General features: G+C 34.4%; 1 protein-coding gene across 4 annotated transcripts in view; it reads left to right on the forward strand.

Moving 5' to 3' along the window:
- Positions 1-16,057, forward strand: part of LCORL (ligand dependent nuclear receptor corepressor like) — a gene marked incomplete at both ends in the record, with an annotated part of 151,792 nt that overhangs the window by 97,414 nt on the left and 38,321 nt on the right. For 3 of the 4 annotated variants that reach the window (XM_080697017.1, XM_080697018.1, XM_080697016.1), the window contains one exon: positions 15,520-15,610. The exons of the other annotated variant lie outside the window; for it this stretch is intronic. In XM_080697017.1, the coding sequence (XP_080553143.1) occupies positions 15,520-15,610 (91 nt within the window). The remainder of the gene's footprint in view (positions 1-15,519; positions 15,611-16,057) is intronic. 4 annotated transcript variants of the gene reach the window in all.

Here is a 16,057-nt window from a genome sequence, read left to right on the forward strand (position 1 = left end):
AAAACTATACCATCTTAATTGATACAGAAAAACATTCCAAAAGCTGGCACATTTATGATTTAAATAGTGCTTATCAAATAAAGAATAGATGGACAATTCTACTTCCAAATATCATAATGTAATGATTTAAAGGATGAGACAAAAATGCACATATTAACCAATTTTAAACACTTTATAGAGGTTCTTCTTTAGCCACCTAGCTAATAAAATCTTTAAAAATAACTTTAATAGCAATAGCAGGAAGAAAAACATTAAAATACCTAAGAGTAAAATCAATATTTGGTATAAGGCCTTATGGAGAACATTATATAACTTTGTTGAAGGACATAAGATATCCAGAATGAGTGGTTACACTTTGAATGGGAAGACTGAAAGATGGCCATTTACCCCAATGTATTTACAAAGTCAAAGTCATTGTAGTCAAAATTCTGATAGGATTTAATTGTTAAATATGGATTTTTCAACTTACAGAGCCAAGATTAAGAAAACCAAAATGTTGAAGGACTTGCTCTAAAACATTTCAGGACAGCCGGGTGTGGTGGCACACACTTGTAATTCCCACAATTGGGAGGCTGAGACAGGAGGATCGCACAGGTTTGAACCCAACCTCAGCTACTTAGGCTTTCAGCAACTTAGTGACATCCTGTTTCTAAATAAAAGATAAAATAAGTCTGGGGGTGTATTGCAGAGGTAGAATGCCCCTGGGTTCTATCCTAGTACCACAAAAAAAATTTTTTAATAAAACCTTTCTTATTTCACTTATGATGTAAAATAAGAAACAAGGTGCTCTTGGCCAAGATACAAATCTGTAGTACAGATTAGCAATCCCAAAAATCCCCCCAAACATTACTGAAATCTTGATAAAAGATAGATGTCATTGTCAATTACTGGGAAAGCAGGGCATAGTATCACACCTATAATCCTACTACTGGGGAGGCTGAGACAGAAAGAACACAGGTTTATGGCTAGCCTCAGCAATTTTTCTGTTTCAGAATGAAAAATAAAATAGGGCCGAGGGTGTGGCTCGAAGGTACTGACATCAGAAATACACACACTTAAATGATAACTTATAAATAAATAACAGCTGGGTGTGCTGGCTCACGCTTATAATCCCAGCATTGGGAAGGCTGAGACCAGAGGATCGCGGTTCATAGACAGCCTCAGCTACTTAGGCTCTTTGCAACTCAGTGAGACTCTGTTTCAAAATAAAGAATAAAAAATAGGCTAGTGTAGCTTGGAGGTCAAATGTCCCTGGGTTCCATCCTCAGACTCTCAAAAAAAAAAAAAAAAAAAAAAAAAAAAAAAAGACTAGAAATGATGTTCTACTCAATAAACAGTTTTTCCAGAGCATTTGATTACCCATATGGAAGAGGGGAAAAAAATAACCCTGTCTTGTGCTAACCTGTCTTTTGTTAACAAAAGTAAATTCAATTGGGTTAAGGGGAAACTGAAAAATAAAACTAAAAGTTAAAGAAGGAAATATAGAATAATTCCTTAATGAGCTCTTAAGTCAGGAAGTTCTTAAGATGCAAGAATCACAATGCATGTGTAAATTTTGTATATTTAACTGAAGTGTTAGGAAAACCGTGGAAGAGAGTGAAATGTCAAGCCTAATCTATAGCTGATGTCATGGCAAGCATTCACCTAACAAAACTACAGCGAATGAGAGAGACAACCGTTTCCAAATAAAGTATAAAATAGGTCTGGGAGTATAGCCCAGAGGTAGAAAGCCTCTAGGTTCCACCCCTAGTACCACAAAAGAAAAAAGAAATAGGGTCTCACTAAGTTGCTGAGAGCCTCACTAAGCAGCTGAGGCTGGCTTCGAACCTGTGTGATCCTGATCCTTCTGTCTCAGCCTCCCAAGCGCTGGGATTACAAGCTACCACACTGGGCTATTAGAGTATTTCAACCTGATTGACTATAAGTATTTGCACCAAAATCTTCCACAGCTGTTAAGCGCATATCAGCTGAAACACATTCATTGTTTATATTTCCTCCCATTTGCAATAATATTTTAGTTAATACCACTATAAATGTTTATAGAAATGATTATTTCTAGCTGGGTGTGGTGGTGTAGTACTTGGGAGGCTGAGGCAGGAGGATCACAACTTCCGGGCAAGCCTGGGTAACTTAGTGAGACTCTTTCAAAATTTTAAAAGGCACAGGTGTCAGGACATAGCTGAGTGGTAGAGCACTTGCCTAGTGTGTACAAGGTTCTGGGTTCGATCCACAGTCTCATTAAAAAAAAAAAAAAGAAATTATTATATCTTCAAGACCTGTTTGCTATGCTTGTAGGTTCACATCTAAAACCCTGAACTCCAGGATCCATTGTCTTTCTGTCAGTCCCATATTAGGTCTGTCTCTCTTTTCATCAGTTTCATGAATAGGTGTGCATGCGCATGCACACGCACACTTCATTATTGTAAAGTTTCGTTCCTATTTAGTTTGGGCTTCTTATTATATTTTCCCGTCTCATTATTTTGTTTCACTTACTGTCCTGTAATTGTTTTTTTTTTTTCATCTTTTATGTTTTTTGTCCAGTTTGCCTTTTTCCCTCCCTATTTTCTTTTGGATTGAATTTTTCCCCTTCATTTCACTTCTTTTTTTCTTTGTTTATTTTGAAGTTTTATACTCTGTTATTTGGCTAGTGGGTACCCTAAATTTTATTAAATATATAGTTAACAGTTAAGGAATAAGTAATCTGAAGTATTTAACTAGTCACCTGCTGGAACACTTACAGCAGTTTCATCAGTGCTAGTGTTCGTGTTTTTATAACAGATGTTTAGTTACATATGTGATCACATTTTCACTTAGCTCATTATTTTTTACAAATTTCCTTTTGATATCAGACATTTCTTTAGTCAAAGGTTTTCTATTGGTAGTATACATTCTTCCACCTTTCTTTTACAATTTTCTTCAGTTCTTAAAAGATTGTTTCTTTGGGTATACATGTTTTAGCTTATCACTGCTACTATGATTGTATCTTTTATCCACCAGTGTCTATATAATTGCCCAACTAATAATCTTTTTTTTTTTTTTGTAGATAATCTTTACATTCTCTAATTTTGGGATCTCTTTTTTTTTTTTTTTTTTTTTTTAGTATTGAGGATGGAACCCAGAGACATTCTACCTCTGAGCTACACCCCTAGTCCTTTTTTTTTTTTTAATGGTGCTGGGGAACCCAGAGGCTTTCTACCTCCGGGGTACACACCCAGACATATTTTATATTTTTGTTTGGAAACAGGGTCTCACTACATTGCTGAGAGCCTCATTAAGTAGCTGAGGCTGACTTTTAACCTGTGCGATTCTCCTGTCTCAGCCTCCCAAGTACTAGGATTACAAATATGTGCCCCCACATTCGACTTATTTTTTTATTAAATATTTTGAAACAGTGTCTCATTGAGTTGCAAAGGGCCTCACTAAGTAGCTGAGGATATCCACAAATGTGATCCACCTGTCTCAGCCTCCCAAATACTGGGATTACAAGTGTGCGTCACCATGCCTGGCTTGGCTTGGATATGTTTAATAGCAGATTTTTTTTTTTTTTGATGATTCTTCTTGGCGATCATATGGTTCCTAAGGACTATTATATCAATTGTGGAAGTTTTTCAGCCATTATTTTTTTCAAAATATTTTAGCTTTTATTTTGTTAAAAATTCATTAAGACATATTTTGAATATTCTATTTCTTTCATATCTCTTACATTTTAATATTTGACCTCTTTCTTATTGTGATATAGGCTAGAGAATTTACTCGGATATATTTTTTAGCTCATTAAATCTCTTGATCTATTGAGTTTCTAATTTGTTATTTTGTTACATCTTTCAGTTTCAAGTGTTATTTCTTACTTCAAATGTGCCCATCTCTGTGCCCCTTGTTTTAGGAAAAAATCAGTAGTAGGAGAGCAAGAGTTTGGGGGACGATCTTCTTTTAGGGAGTGCTAGGGGTGGAACCCAGGGAGGGGCATTCTACCTACAAGCTACATCCCCAGCCCTATTTTTTTTACTCTTTATTTTGAAACAGGATCTCACTCAGTTGCAAAGGTCCTAAGTAGCTAAAGCTGGTTGTGAACCACGATCCTCCTGTCTCAGCCTCCTAAATGCTGGGATTACAAGAGTCCACCACCACACCTGCTGAAGGATCATGTTAAGTGAAGTATTCAAGAACTCTTCCTGAACTTAATTTGACCTGAGATTTTCTTGATAAAAAGTCCTCAAGAAGATCTAAGGGCAGGGCACTTCAGGCAGAAGAAATATCAATGCAAAGGTTAAACGCCAAAATTCAAAGAAGATAAAAATTAATGAGCTGCATTTGAAGAACAAAATAAAGATTGTCTCACTTATTTAAAAATTAAGCAACTGGCCAGGTGCTACAACATCTCATACAGATCTTGAGAAAGCTCGATCAGGAGACCCACAAAGGCATGTAGATCCCCCCATAAAGTATGTCTAACATTTCCTCCTTCAAAAAATTAGGATTATTTGGATCAATATATATGATTAAAATCTTATGTATAAACATTATAACTAAAACTAATAGGCAGCGGCTTATAAAAGACTCAGACAACAAAGATTTTTTTCCCAAGGATAAAGTTTGGGCCAGAGATTAAGTTAAAACTGACTTAGTTTAGACCAATATATAAGATTAAGTTCAAGCTGGCCTTGTGATAAGATAAAACATCTATGATTATTTAAATGTCTGACACCCTGCCCTAAAGTCTATAAAAAACTTTTCCGGTCCTTAAAGTTCCTGTTTGCATGACTATAAAGATTATAACAAATCCTAAAAAAGTAATAAAATATAATAAATTTTTAAAAAAGCTAAAAAGCTTTCATCAAAATAAAGTTCTAAAAGCTGCCATCTGGTCTCGTTTGTGAGTGTCTTCTCTCTCACGACCTCGACTCTCCTCTCACCATCACACAAACCTCTACTCTTGCTAGAGCTGGACCCCAGAATAGTGGCGCCCAACGTGGGGCATGACTGATAAATAATCCCCACCTCATTTTCAGGGAGTCAGATAGATTGCTCAAGGGTGCTGCAGACCCCCTGTCTTAATAAAGCAGATAAAAAAAGACAATTACGTTAAAGATGGGACATAGTAAATTTAAAAAAAAAGAGGTATTTTCATTAATATTGCTAAACATATGTTAAAAAAAAAGAGATATCTCAGTTTCTCCTAAGCAACTTAGGCACTTTCTCTCCTTTCTACAAGAATGTTCCCCTTGGTTTCCTGAAAAAAAACAACAACAAAAAAAACCTATTAACTTAAAAACATGAAACAAATTAAAAACAACTATATTATACTAATCATGGACCAAAAAGGGTCCCTATAAAACCTTTTCTCTATAAAATCTTTTTAAAGATGCCTTAAATACAACTCATGAGGCAGTTTGTCTGGCTACTAGAGTGGCTACATAAACAACAAACACCTCTGCTCTCTTCTGAAACAAAACCTGGTATTTTATTAACCTTTTACCGAGGGCATGCCTTTGTTTTTCATGCTGCATTGCTGGGGGGTTGTGGGGACTTGCATTCCACCTCGCCAATATCCACAGACCTTTTAAACAAAGGCTGACCATCTTCCACACAAATTTGCTACTCTTAATCTTCATTCACCACTTCATTCTGACAGGCTCAGACAACTCACATTCTGTTTTATTGTTATTTCTTTTCTTAAAAATACCTTGTCTTTAATTCTTTTCTAGGTCCAGATCTACAAAAGTTCTCATCATCCTCCCCCCACTCTGAATTTTCCTTTGTTCCTTCCCTCCTCCCTTCTTCAGGGGGCACTTAAAAACAGAGCCACCCAAGCCGGGCATGGTGGCGCATGCTTGTAATCCCCGCGCTTGGGAGGCAGAGACAGGAGGATCGCGCAGGTTCGAAGCCAGCCACGCACGCTGGCTTAGGAGACCCTGTTTCCAAAATAAAAAAATGTAAAAATAGGTCTGGGAGTGTAGCCCGGAGGTAGAAGGGCTTCCAGGAACCCCAGTACCACCAAAAATAAAAAATAATAATAATAAAATAAAATATACAGAAATATAATCCTTTAAAATATAAAGATTATAAAATAAAGTTCTTTTGTATAATTAATTAAGATTAGATTAATACAGTTTGCTTTTTTATCTTTTAACTTTAGCTTAAACTATTATAAAAAAATAATACTTCTTTTAAATAACAGTGTTTGTGTTTTAACATTTGGAGTTCAACTGGGATAACAGCCAACTTTTAGATGACCAAGGCCAACACTGGCTGCAGCTCTTAGCTATCAGCTTAAAGACAAAAAAAATATATTTTATTGTCTTGCCTAGATATAAAAGTTTACTTTTATTACATATTCATGTAGCTTAAATTTTTAAAGGTACATCTAAAAATTAAATATACTATATATCTAGAGTCATCTAAATATTTAAAAGATTTCAAAAATCAAAAGTGAAAGGCTAAAGGTGTGTGAGTTTTATATAAGAGCTAACCAATAAGATTTTTTGTCATCTTAATTCAAAAAATCAACATTAAGACCTGGTTAACATCTGTTTTTCCTGACTGAATAAATGTCTCATTATTATTACAAAAACAAAACAACAATCATCTGTCAGATAACAAGTTTATTTTTATTAATGTTCTCTAAAATTATAAAATCTAAAGCTATCTGATTTTTGTCAATACTGTTAGCTTATATAAAATTAATTATAGTTACCAATATATATAGTCCAATATAAAAAATGGGTCAATGTTCAAAAAACCATGATAGATATATTAATAGATTTCACAACCTAGCTACTATGTTTAATCTAAAAAATGAGATGCATTTCAACAAATGAGTCCTACTGTGTTTCTGGGGCTCCGGCTCCCATTAATCAGCTTTTAAGTTTGACCTTTGGAGTGTCTCAACAACAAAAATAAGATAAACAAAATTACATTTAGATTCCAAACTTTGCTGTTCAAGGTTGTTTAAAGCATTGCTATTTCAGTTATTTCCGACTAATAGATAAACATCTAAAAAAAAAACACCTATAACTCTTTAAAGTCCAGGCCACTATAAAATTTAGATTGATGTTGTTAATTTGTTTCTTATTTTATTAAAGTATACAAAATTATTTCAAAATATAAGTTCAAAAAATTATAATAAAAATATATAAAGATAAAAAAATATATAGTTATAAAATTTTTAATTAAAAATACAAAAAATAAGTGTCTTACATAATAAAAGTTTATCCTAAAATTGCCCCAAATTAAAAACATAATAAAATAATATCAAGAGACTAAAAACAAGTCACAAAAGGTTTAAACATGTTAAAAAATGATTGTATAAAATAAAGTTTATAAAAAATAATGCATACAATAAAGATGGATATATTTTAAAATTATTCAAAAAATTTATGATAAAATTAAAATAATTTTCTATGTTTCTGTTTTCTATAAATATCTATATATAAGTCAATATTAAAACATCAGTTTAGCTACTTCAGTTTATCACAGCTGCCTGAGTCAGCAGCCTCAGAGCCAACTGTTTCAAAAACAACCCACCAAACTGCTTATAAAAATCTATATGGTTCCTCATAAATAATAAGGCTCCTAAAACTATATTATAAGTTTTGTTTCTCACAGACTTAAGCTGTCAAGCTCCAGATGATGCTCCAGATAATATCCTAAATAAACATCTGCGGGAGCACCACGTTTGCTGCTCAGCTCAAGCCCACCGAGAGTTGTGGCCACAACTACAGGCCATATATAAAACAACACCTCCGCCAACTCCACATGACTTTCAGCCAGGAGACTAAGTCTTCGCTCGATGGCACCAGCAAAAGACACGCAAACTCCAATAAAAAGACCCTGCATAATGTTCCTGACTACCCCCAGAGCCCTCAAGGTAGACAACATAGCAACTTAAATATACCACACCCACGTGTAGGTGGCAGAACAACCCAGTAGAGACACCACACAAAAGACAGCCATGCAGAGGCCTCTAAGACACACACAAAAAACATCAATAAAAAAATCACCAGATACACCCATAACCCGCTCAAGCCAATAAGTAATTATTATAGACTATAAGTAATTATTATAGACTAAACAAAAAAGACAATAAGTAATTATTATAGACTAAACATAAGATTCCCCAAACCAATTACCTCAACATCAGTATCTCCCTTTGCCTCCTGCATTTTTCCTTGCCTATAATCCCCCATAAACAGCTAATGCTATAGGTCTTCTAAACCAATCATAATAAAGCCCATTTAGATGTTAGTTCAACTGCTGATCTAGCTTCTCAATTTGTATCTAAATTTCAGTCAATTTTAAATGTGCGTTCCTAGTAGAATTATGCAGCTTCCTTGAAAATGTTTTATATAATAATCATCCTTCTTTGCTTATGTTTTCCAGTCCTCATCCACCTGCCACCCAAACAATAAGAGCCTTAACAATTAAAATAAAAATTCTTAAGTTAAACAATAAAGGGGGGAATGCTACAGCATCTCATGCAGATCTTGAGAAAGCTCGATCAGGAGACCCACAAAGGCGTAGATCCCCCCATAAAGTATGTCTAACATTTCCTCCTTCAAAAAATTATTTTAGGATTATTTGGATCAATATATATAATTAAAATCTTATGTATAAAATAACTAAAACTAAGACAGCAGCTTATAAAGACTCAGAAAACAAAGATTTTTTTCCCCAAAGATAAAGTTTGGGCCAAAGATTAAGTTAAAACTGACTTAGTTTAGACCAATATATAAGATTAAGTTCAAGCTGGCCTTGTGATAAAACATCTATGATTATTTAAATGTCTGACACCCTGCCCTAAAGTCTATAAAAAACTTTTCCGGTCCTTAAAGTTCCTGTTTGCATGACTATAAAGATTATAACAAATCCTAAAAAGTAATAAAATATAATAAATTTTTAAAAAAGCTAAAAAGCTTTCATCAAAATAAAGTTCTAAAAGCTGCCATCTGGTCTCGTTTGTGAGTGTCTTCTCTCTCACGACCTCGACTCTCCTCTCACCCTCACACAAACCTCGACTCTTCCTAAGACTAGACCCCGACAGCCAGGTATGATGGCATATGCTTGTAATCCCAGCATTTGGGAAGCTGAGACAGGAGAATCACAGTTTGTGGACAGCCTCAGCTAATTAGGCCCTCTGCAACTCAATGAGACCCTGTTTCAAAATAAAGAATAAAAAGTAAGGCTGGGAGTGTAGCTCAGAGGTAGAATGCCCCTGGGTTCCATCCTGAGTACTGCCAAAAAAAAAAAAAAAATTAAGAAGCTATTCAATTTTTTAACATAAAGCCAGATTATAGAACTTGAATTAATTGTTGGGCTGGGGATTTGGCTCAGTGGTAGAGCCTTTGTTTAGCAAGCATCAGGCCCTGAGTTTAATTCTTAGCACTACAACTTTAAAAAATGAAAAAGAAAAGAATTATTAATAGTATATATAAGCTGGATTATTCATTTTGTTTTGTAAAGAATATCATCACAAGCTGGGTGTAGTGGTGCACACTTTTAATCCCAGCATTTGGGAGGCTGAGACAGAAGGATCACAGTTCATGGACAGCCTCAGCTCCTTAGGCCCTCTGGAACTCAGTGAGACCCTGTTTCAAAATAAAGAATAGAAAATAGGGCTGGGGGTGTAGCTCGGAAATAGAATGCCTCGGGGTTTCATCCCCAGTACCACACACACACACACACACACAAGAATATCATTGCAAAAAAAAAAATGTACACTAAATTCAGAAAGCCCACAAAATGTTGCTTCGTTATTTATGTATATAAAAGAAAAGAAAAATTTATGTTCTTTGTAGCCATTTGTTGTAGCTTAATATAAAATTGGCTAAAAACACATGGGTTTGCAATTGAGAAATCACTGGATCTGGCTTCTATTTTGTAATTTCATGTATTCTCTCCTAAAGGAGATAACTTTCATATTTATCTTAACATAACCTTCAAGTTATCAGTGTGCTACATGCTATTTTCTTATAAGTTTAATAAAGTAAAGCTACTATCCTGTCATTACTGGTGTGGTGTGGGGTGTGTGTGTGTGTTACTAGGGAATGAACCCAGGAGCTTTCTACCTTTTCATTTTTTTTTTTTTTTTTGTATAAAACGGGTTCTTACTAAGTTTCCGAGAATCTTGCTATATCGCTGAGTATGTTTTTTCTTCTATTAATTTTTGTAAATACATAACACAAGCATTGTATGTATTAATGATTTACCATGCTTCTTTGGCTTGTCCCTTTTATTTCGGTCTTGTTTAAAGTATCACCTTAACAACGAGAGAGTGATATATTCAAATATATAAAAATAAGAAACTTGCAATGATACAGAAGCAATGGCAGCCTTCAAAGAAATATTGACAATATATTATAAAATGAAGGACTAATAGTCCTAATTCATTGAGTTTCAAAACATTAAATAATAAAAGAGTAACAAACCTGATAGAAAAATGAGCATAATTATACTATCAGTTCATTTAAGAAGAAAAAAGCCTTTAAATTGTCTCAGCTACACTTTTACATGTTTCATATTTGTCAGACTGATAAGAGTTCAATTTTAACAAATTACCCTGATGGTTTTGCTGCTGTTAAAAAAACAGGCATTTTCATGCATTACATGTGAGACAAACTAGTACAGTCCTTATGAAGGGCAATTAACTATTAAAAGAGTCTGTATTTACTCTTTGACAGAGCAATCACATTTCACAGAATCAAGCCAGTAATTATACCTGTACCACGTATGGAATGATACACTTTAATTGAGGCATTATTTATAGCAAGATATTAGATATAATCCAAATATCCTTCAGTGGCAGACTAGTTAAGTAAACTATTATATATTCACACAATGGGAGACAAATATCTGAAAAAGGGGGCAAGGATAATTTCTTTAAAGTGGTATTTCCAGGCTTTATTATGAGTTGATATAAACAAGATACGTAATCTATGCATAACATTAAATATATAACTCACAATACATCACATTGCTCTGTTTTATATAAGGTGGGGGGGGCAGAAGCTGGGTGTGGCACTACAGACCTGAAACAACAGTGCTTGGGAGGTGAAGACATGAAGATAGCAGGTTTGAGGCCAGCCTCAGCAGTTTTGTAAGATTTTGTTTCAAAATAAAAAATAAAATAGGGTTAGGTATGTAACTCAGAGATAGAATGCCCCCGGGTTTAATCCCTAGTGCCAAAAATATAAAATAAAAAGCAGCAGGAAAGATGAACCGAAACCTGATAAGATGAACCAAAACCTGATAAATGTGGGTACCAATAAGATAATAAAAGTAAATAAGGCAAAGGCTACAAAAATGGCAGTGCTAGGAATAAATTTTTCTTTGTAAAGTTCTATATAAAGATTCCTTGTGTTTCAAAATATAAAGCATTTTTTAAAATTTAAAGTAATTCCTACAATTTGAAAAATAATGTAACAAATGAATCTGGCTGCATTTATCAAGTAAGTAATGTAGTATAGTGGTTAGTAACATATAATTATGTTAATATTGTTAAGAAACCAGTATTTTGAAGGTAAAAGAAGAAACAAGTAATATTAAAGTAAAAGCTTCTATCACATGTGAATTGGAAATGTCCATGTGAACCACAATGTGTGTGTGTGTGGGAGGGGGGGGGGTTCCTGGGGATAGAACCCAAAGGCATTCTACCTCTAAGGTGTATCCCCGGCCCTATTTTATTCTTTAGTCTGACTGAGTTTCTGAGGCTGGCTGCAAACCTATGATCTTCATGTCTTAGCCTTTCAAGTTCTCAAATTATAAGCATGGGCCACCATGCTGGGCTTTGAACTGTAATTAAAAAAAAAAAAAAAAAAAGCTGGGCATGGTGGCACCTGCTTGTAATTCCAGTACTTAGGAGGCTGAGACAGGAGGATCACAGGTTCACAGCCAGCCCTAGCTACTTAGTGAGGCCCTCTGCAACTTAGTAAGACCCTATTTCAAAATAAAGAATAAAATAGGGCTAGCATCCTCAAAGGTAGAATGCTGCTGGGTTGAATTCATGGTACCGCAAAAAACAAACCAAAAAACACATTCTGACTACTGAAATAGTTTAATATGGGCAGTTGAGTAGTAAAAAGCCACAATTTTATGTCAAACAGTATTAACTATTAAGCAAATGATTATGATAAAAGCTTCATTGCTAATTATTTTAGTATTTTATGTAATTTGATTTGAACTACTTTCCTCCTGTTCCGACAACACAACACATGTAATATTTTCTATTTTCATGACTATTTTCTTTATTCATTTAATCACCAATTCACTTAATCTTATTGATATTTATATATTAAACATTGATTATAGATTATGTGTATTCACGGATCTTTTAACACATATTCAACAGTTAAATATAAACTAAACTTTATGATTTCATTGGTAGCAACTGGAAACTAATAGTAATGTGAGGGATTAGTAAATGTCTTTAATATATTTAGTATTTTTGTGAAGTAATTAATGATTATCAATCTTGACATTTTTCAAGAAAAAAAATTTAAGTTATTAGAATCTAAGTCGGGCATGGTGGCACACATGTTCTTTAATCTCAGTAATTGGGAAGCCAAGTCAAGGGAATGCAGGTTCAGGCCAGGCTACAGCTAACTTAGACCCCTCCCTGGGTTCATTTCCTAGTACAACCAGTAAATAAAGAAGAAAATGCCAGGCGTGGGGGTGCACACTTGTAATCCCGTGCTTGGGAGGCTGAGACAGGAGGATCGCACAGGTTTGAAGCCAGCCTCAGCTACTTAGTGAGGCTCTCAGCAACTTAGTGAGACCCTATATCCAAATAAAGTATTTAAAAAAAAAAAAGAGGTCTGGGAGTATAGCCTGGAGGTAGAAAAGCCCTTGGGTTCCACTTCCAGTACCACCAAAAAAAAAAAAAAAAAAAAAAAAGAATAAAATGATTGGAACCTAATAAACATAGAAATTGAGGGTTAAAATCATTCTTAGCCTCTTTTATTTTTTTATTTTTTGTGGTACTGGGGATTAAACACAGGCATTCAGCCTCCGAGCTATACCCCCATCCCTGTTTTATTCTTTCATTTTGAAGTAAGGCCTCACTATTTTTCTAAGTTGCAGAGGGCCCCACTAAGTAGCTGAGACTGGCCATATAAACCTGTGATCCTCCTTAAGTAAAGTAGTTTTGTGCGCTTTAATATTTCACATAAGCAGCAAGCTAAGTGCTCTCTTTTTTTTTTTTCCTCTAATCTTGACATTTGGGAATATCTACTAAAGTTGAAAATGTCATACTTCACTGTATAGCACTTTCATTTGTAGGTATGTATATTAGAGAAATTCTTGTAAACAAATGCACAAAAGCATTTAGAATATGTTTCAACATTGTAACGGGAAAAACTAAACCTAGATAGCTACCAATAGGTGAGTGGGAAATGAATTTCACTATAATAAGAGAGAATGCAGAGAATGCAGTGGTGAATATGAATTAATTACCTTCCCCTTTCTACTTTGATTATATCACCACTGAGTTAATTATTGATTATTGGATTATAGACACACAAAATAATCTAGTTATATCTCCATTGTGAAGGAATGATGCTGATAGATGTAATCACTGTTCAGCTAATATAAATCACCAGCAGGAGCAAGAAAATACTCTACCCCCATTCCTGATTTTGCTTTTTCTTCATCCTTCTTCTCAAGCTGTCTTTTTCCTTCTTCTAGTATTTTTGCTTTTCTCAATCAGACAATCTTAAGAGTAACTCTCTTTTTCCAGGTCTTGAGCTATCAATTTTATGATTGAAGAAAGGAATCATGACTTTAATATATTTTATAATACTAACAAAAAGTGGTATTTTTATAGATTACTAAAATTTTTCTAAGAATCTTTAATTCATACTAGAACTGTTTATTTGCATATCTTGTATTTGCTCTGTAAATATTCATTGACTAACTAATTTTAATCTGATGTGACAGATTTGTTGAAGGAATAGATTTTCATTAGATATAAACTGTAACATATTACTTACCACGTAAGAGTTTTTAAAACAAAAAACACAGGAAGCCTTGGTTTGGAGAATAGGCTATGGGAAAATGATAGATGCTCACCAGGAACATAATTTAGACTTCCTAATGAGAAAAAAAATCAGAAACAAGCCTGGTCTGGGTAGGTCTTTTAAGAATAGGAAGGCCAGGCATGATGGCTCATGTTGTAATCCCAGCATTTGGGAGGCTGAGACAGGAGGATCGCGGTTCAAGAACAGCCTCAGCTACTTAGGCCCTTTGCATCTCAGTGAGACCCTGTTTCAAAATAAAGAATAAAAAAATTGGGCCTGGAGTGTCACTTGGAGGTAGAATGCTGCTAGGTTCCATCCCCAGTACTGCAAAAAAAAAAAAAAAGAATAGTGTGGGAAGTATGGAGCTAGAGCTTACCTCATATCATTTCTATACAGTGCTGATAGAGTTTAATTGAATGCATCAAAAGTTCAGAAGAGTATAAAAGTAGGGAAATTTGTTAATTTATTCTGAAACTTTGACTAGGAATTAGAATTAGAAGAAATATATGCTTTAAGTTGTATATAAAAATGAACAAAATTAAAATGAGTAATTATTGATAAATATGGTTTAGGCAATAATCGTTCTTTTTGAGAAAATGGTATTGTAAGTTTTTGAAATAGAAATGTGGTTGTTGAAGAACAAACCAGGCATAGTGGCACATGTCCATAGTCCCTCTACTTCAGAGGCGTAGACAGGAGGATCACACATTCAAGGGCAGCAAGGCCTCAAAAACGTAGTGAGACCATGTTTCAAAATAATAATAAAAAAATAGGGCTGAAGTTGTAGCTCAGAGGTAGAATGCTCCTGGGTTCAGTCTCCAGTACCACAAAAAAATAAAATAATTGCTGAAGAACAGCCTACTACAGGACCCTGTTGAATCGAAGGGGCCTCTGCTAATAACACCTCTTCCCCCTGCTGTCACTCCTTTGTCAGTTTACTCTGCGTTGTTTTCATAAACAGCTCTATCATCATTGCTGGTGCTAGCATTATAGGAATTATCTCTAGATCCTAAATACCAAAAGATAGGTACTTTATATATTAGTTTATTTTTTCTTAACTTTATACTCCTAATGCCTAAAACAGGTCTTATTTAATTTTGAAAGTTTCTTTAATATTTTTATTGGTGCATTGTAATCATACCCTTTGAAGTTCAGGGCGAAAGGGGCATACATGCACACAGTACTCACTGAGCCCTCCCCCAGTTCCATTCTGTTCCCCCTCCCTCTGCTCTTTGCTGTGCTTAGCACAGTGGTTGTCTTTGATAAGTTTGTGTATGCACCTAATGACCACTGATGCCAGCACCTCCTCTGCTCCTGGTTTCCTATGTAATACCTTCCCAATCGTGGCCCTTGCTAAAACTGTTGACGATGAAAAGGTAATGGCTATATACCAATTACAAGTGTTCATATTTAGGGTATAAATTCCCAAGTTAGCAAAATATGAAATGATGAAATGTAAAGATTGCTTATCTGTTACAAATATAAAGCTTTTTCTCTTGCAAAATTATAGGGGACGGAGTGTTAGATCTCTCTACAAAGAAAACCAGCATAAAATCTGAAGAGTCATCCATATGTGATCCTTCTGAAAATTCAGTGGCTGGGTAAGCGATATCTAGGAAATATACCTTAATATGAATGTAAAACTCTTCAGAGAATTCTTAATTCTGTTCTGAGTAGTACTGACAAATAGTTTTCTTTGAAAAAATTTTATCACTCATAAGTGTGTCTTTCTCATATCTTTCATTTGTCCTTTCTCTTTCTTTTTTATTCTTTCTGTTAAAGAAAAGTTATCAGAACAATCACCAAACTTTAGTTCATGTTACTAAAATGAACTACCAACTTAATCATAGAATACAAACTAAGAAGCAGGACGTGTAAGAGAACTTTAAATAATATTCAGATGGCAGTTTTAAGGAAAATATATTTCAGTATTTGACTTTTTAAAACAATGAACAGATTCTAAAAGTACTATATTTACTAATTCCTAAAGCTAGTTTTTAGTGTTTACATTTTTCTTTGTGTTTTAGATGTGGTGGCAAATGATTTAC

This window comes from Muscardinus avellanarius (assembly GCF_963383645.1).
Source record: "Muscardinus avellanarius genome assembly, chromosome: 6".
Classification (NCBI taxonomy): domain Eukaryota; kingdom Metazoa; phylum Chordata; class Mammalia; order Rodentia; family Gliridae; genus Muscardinus; species Muscardinus avellanarius.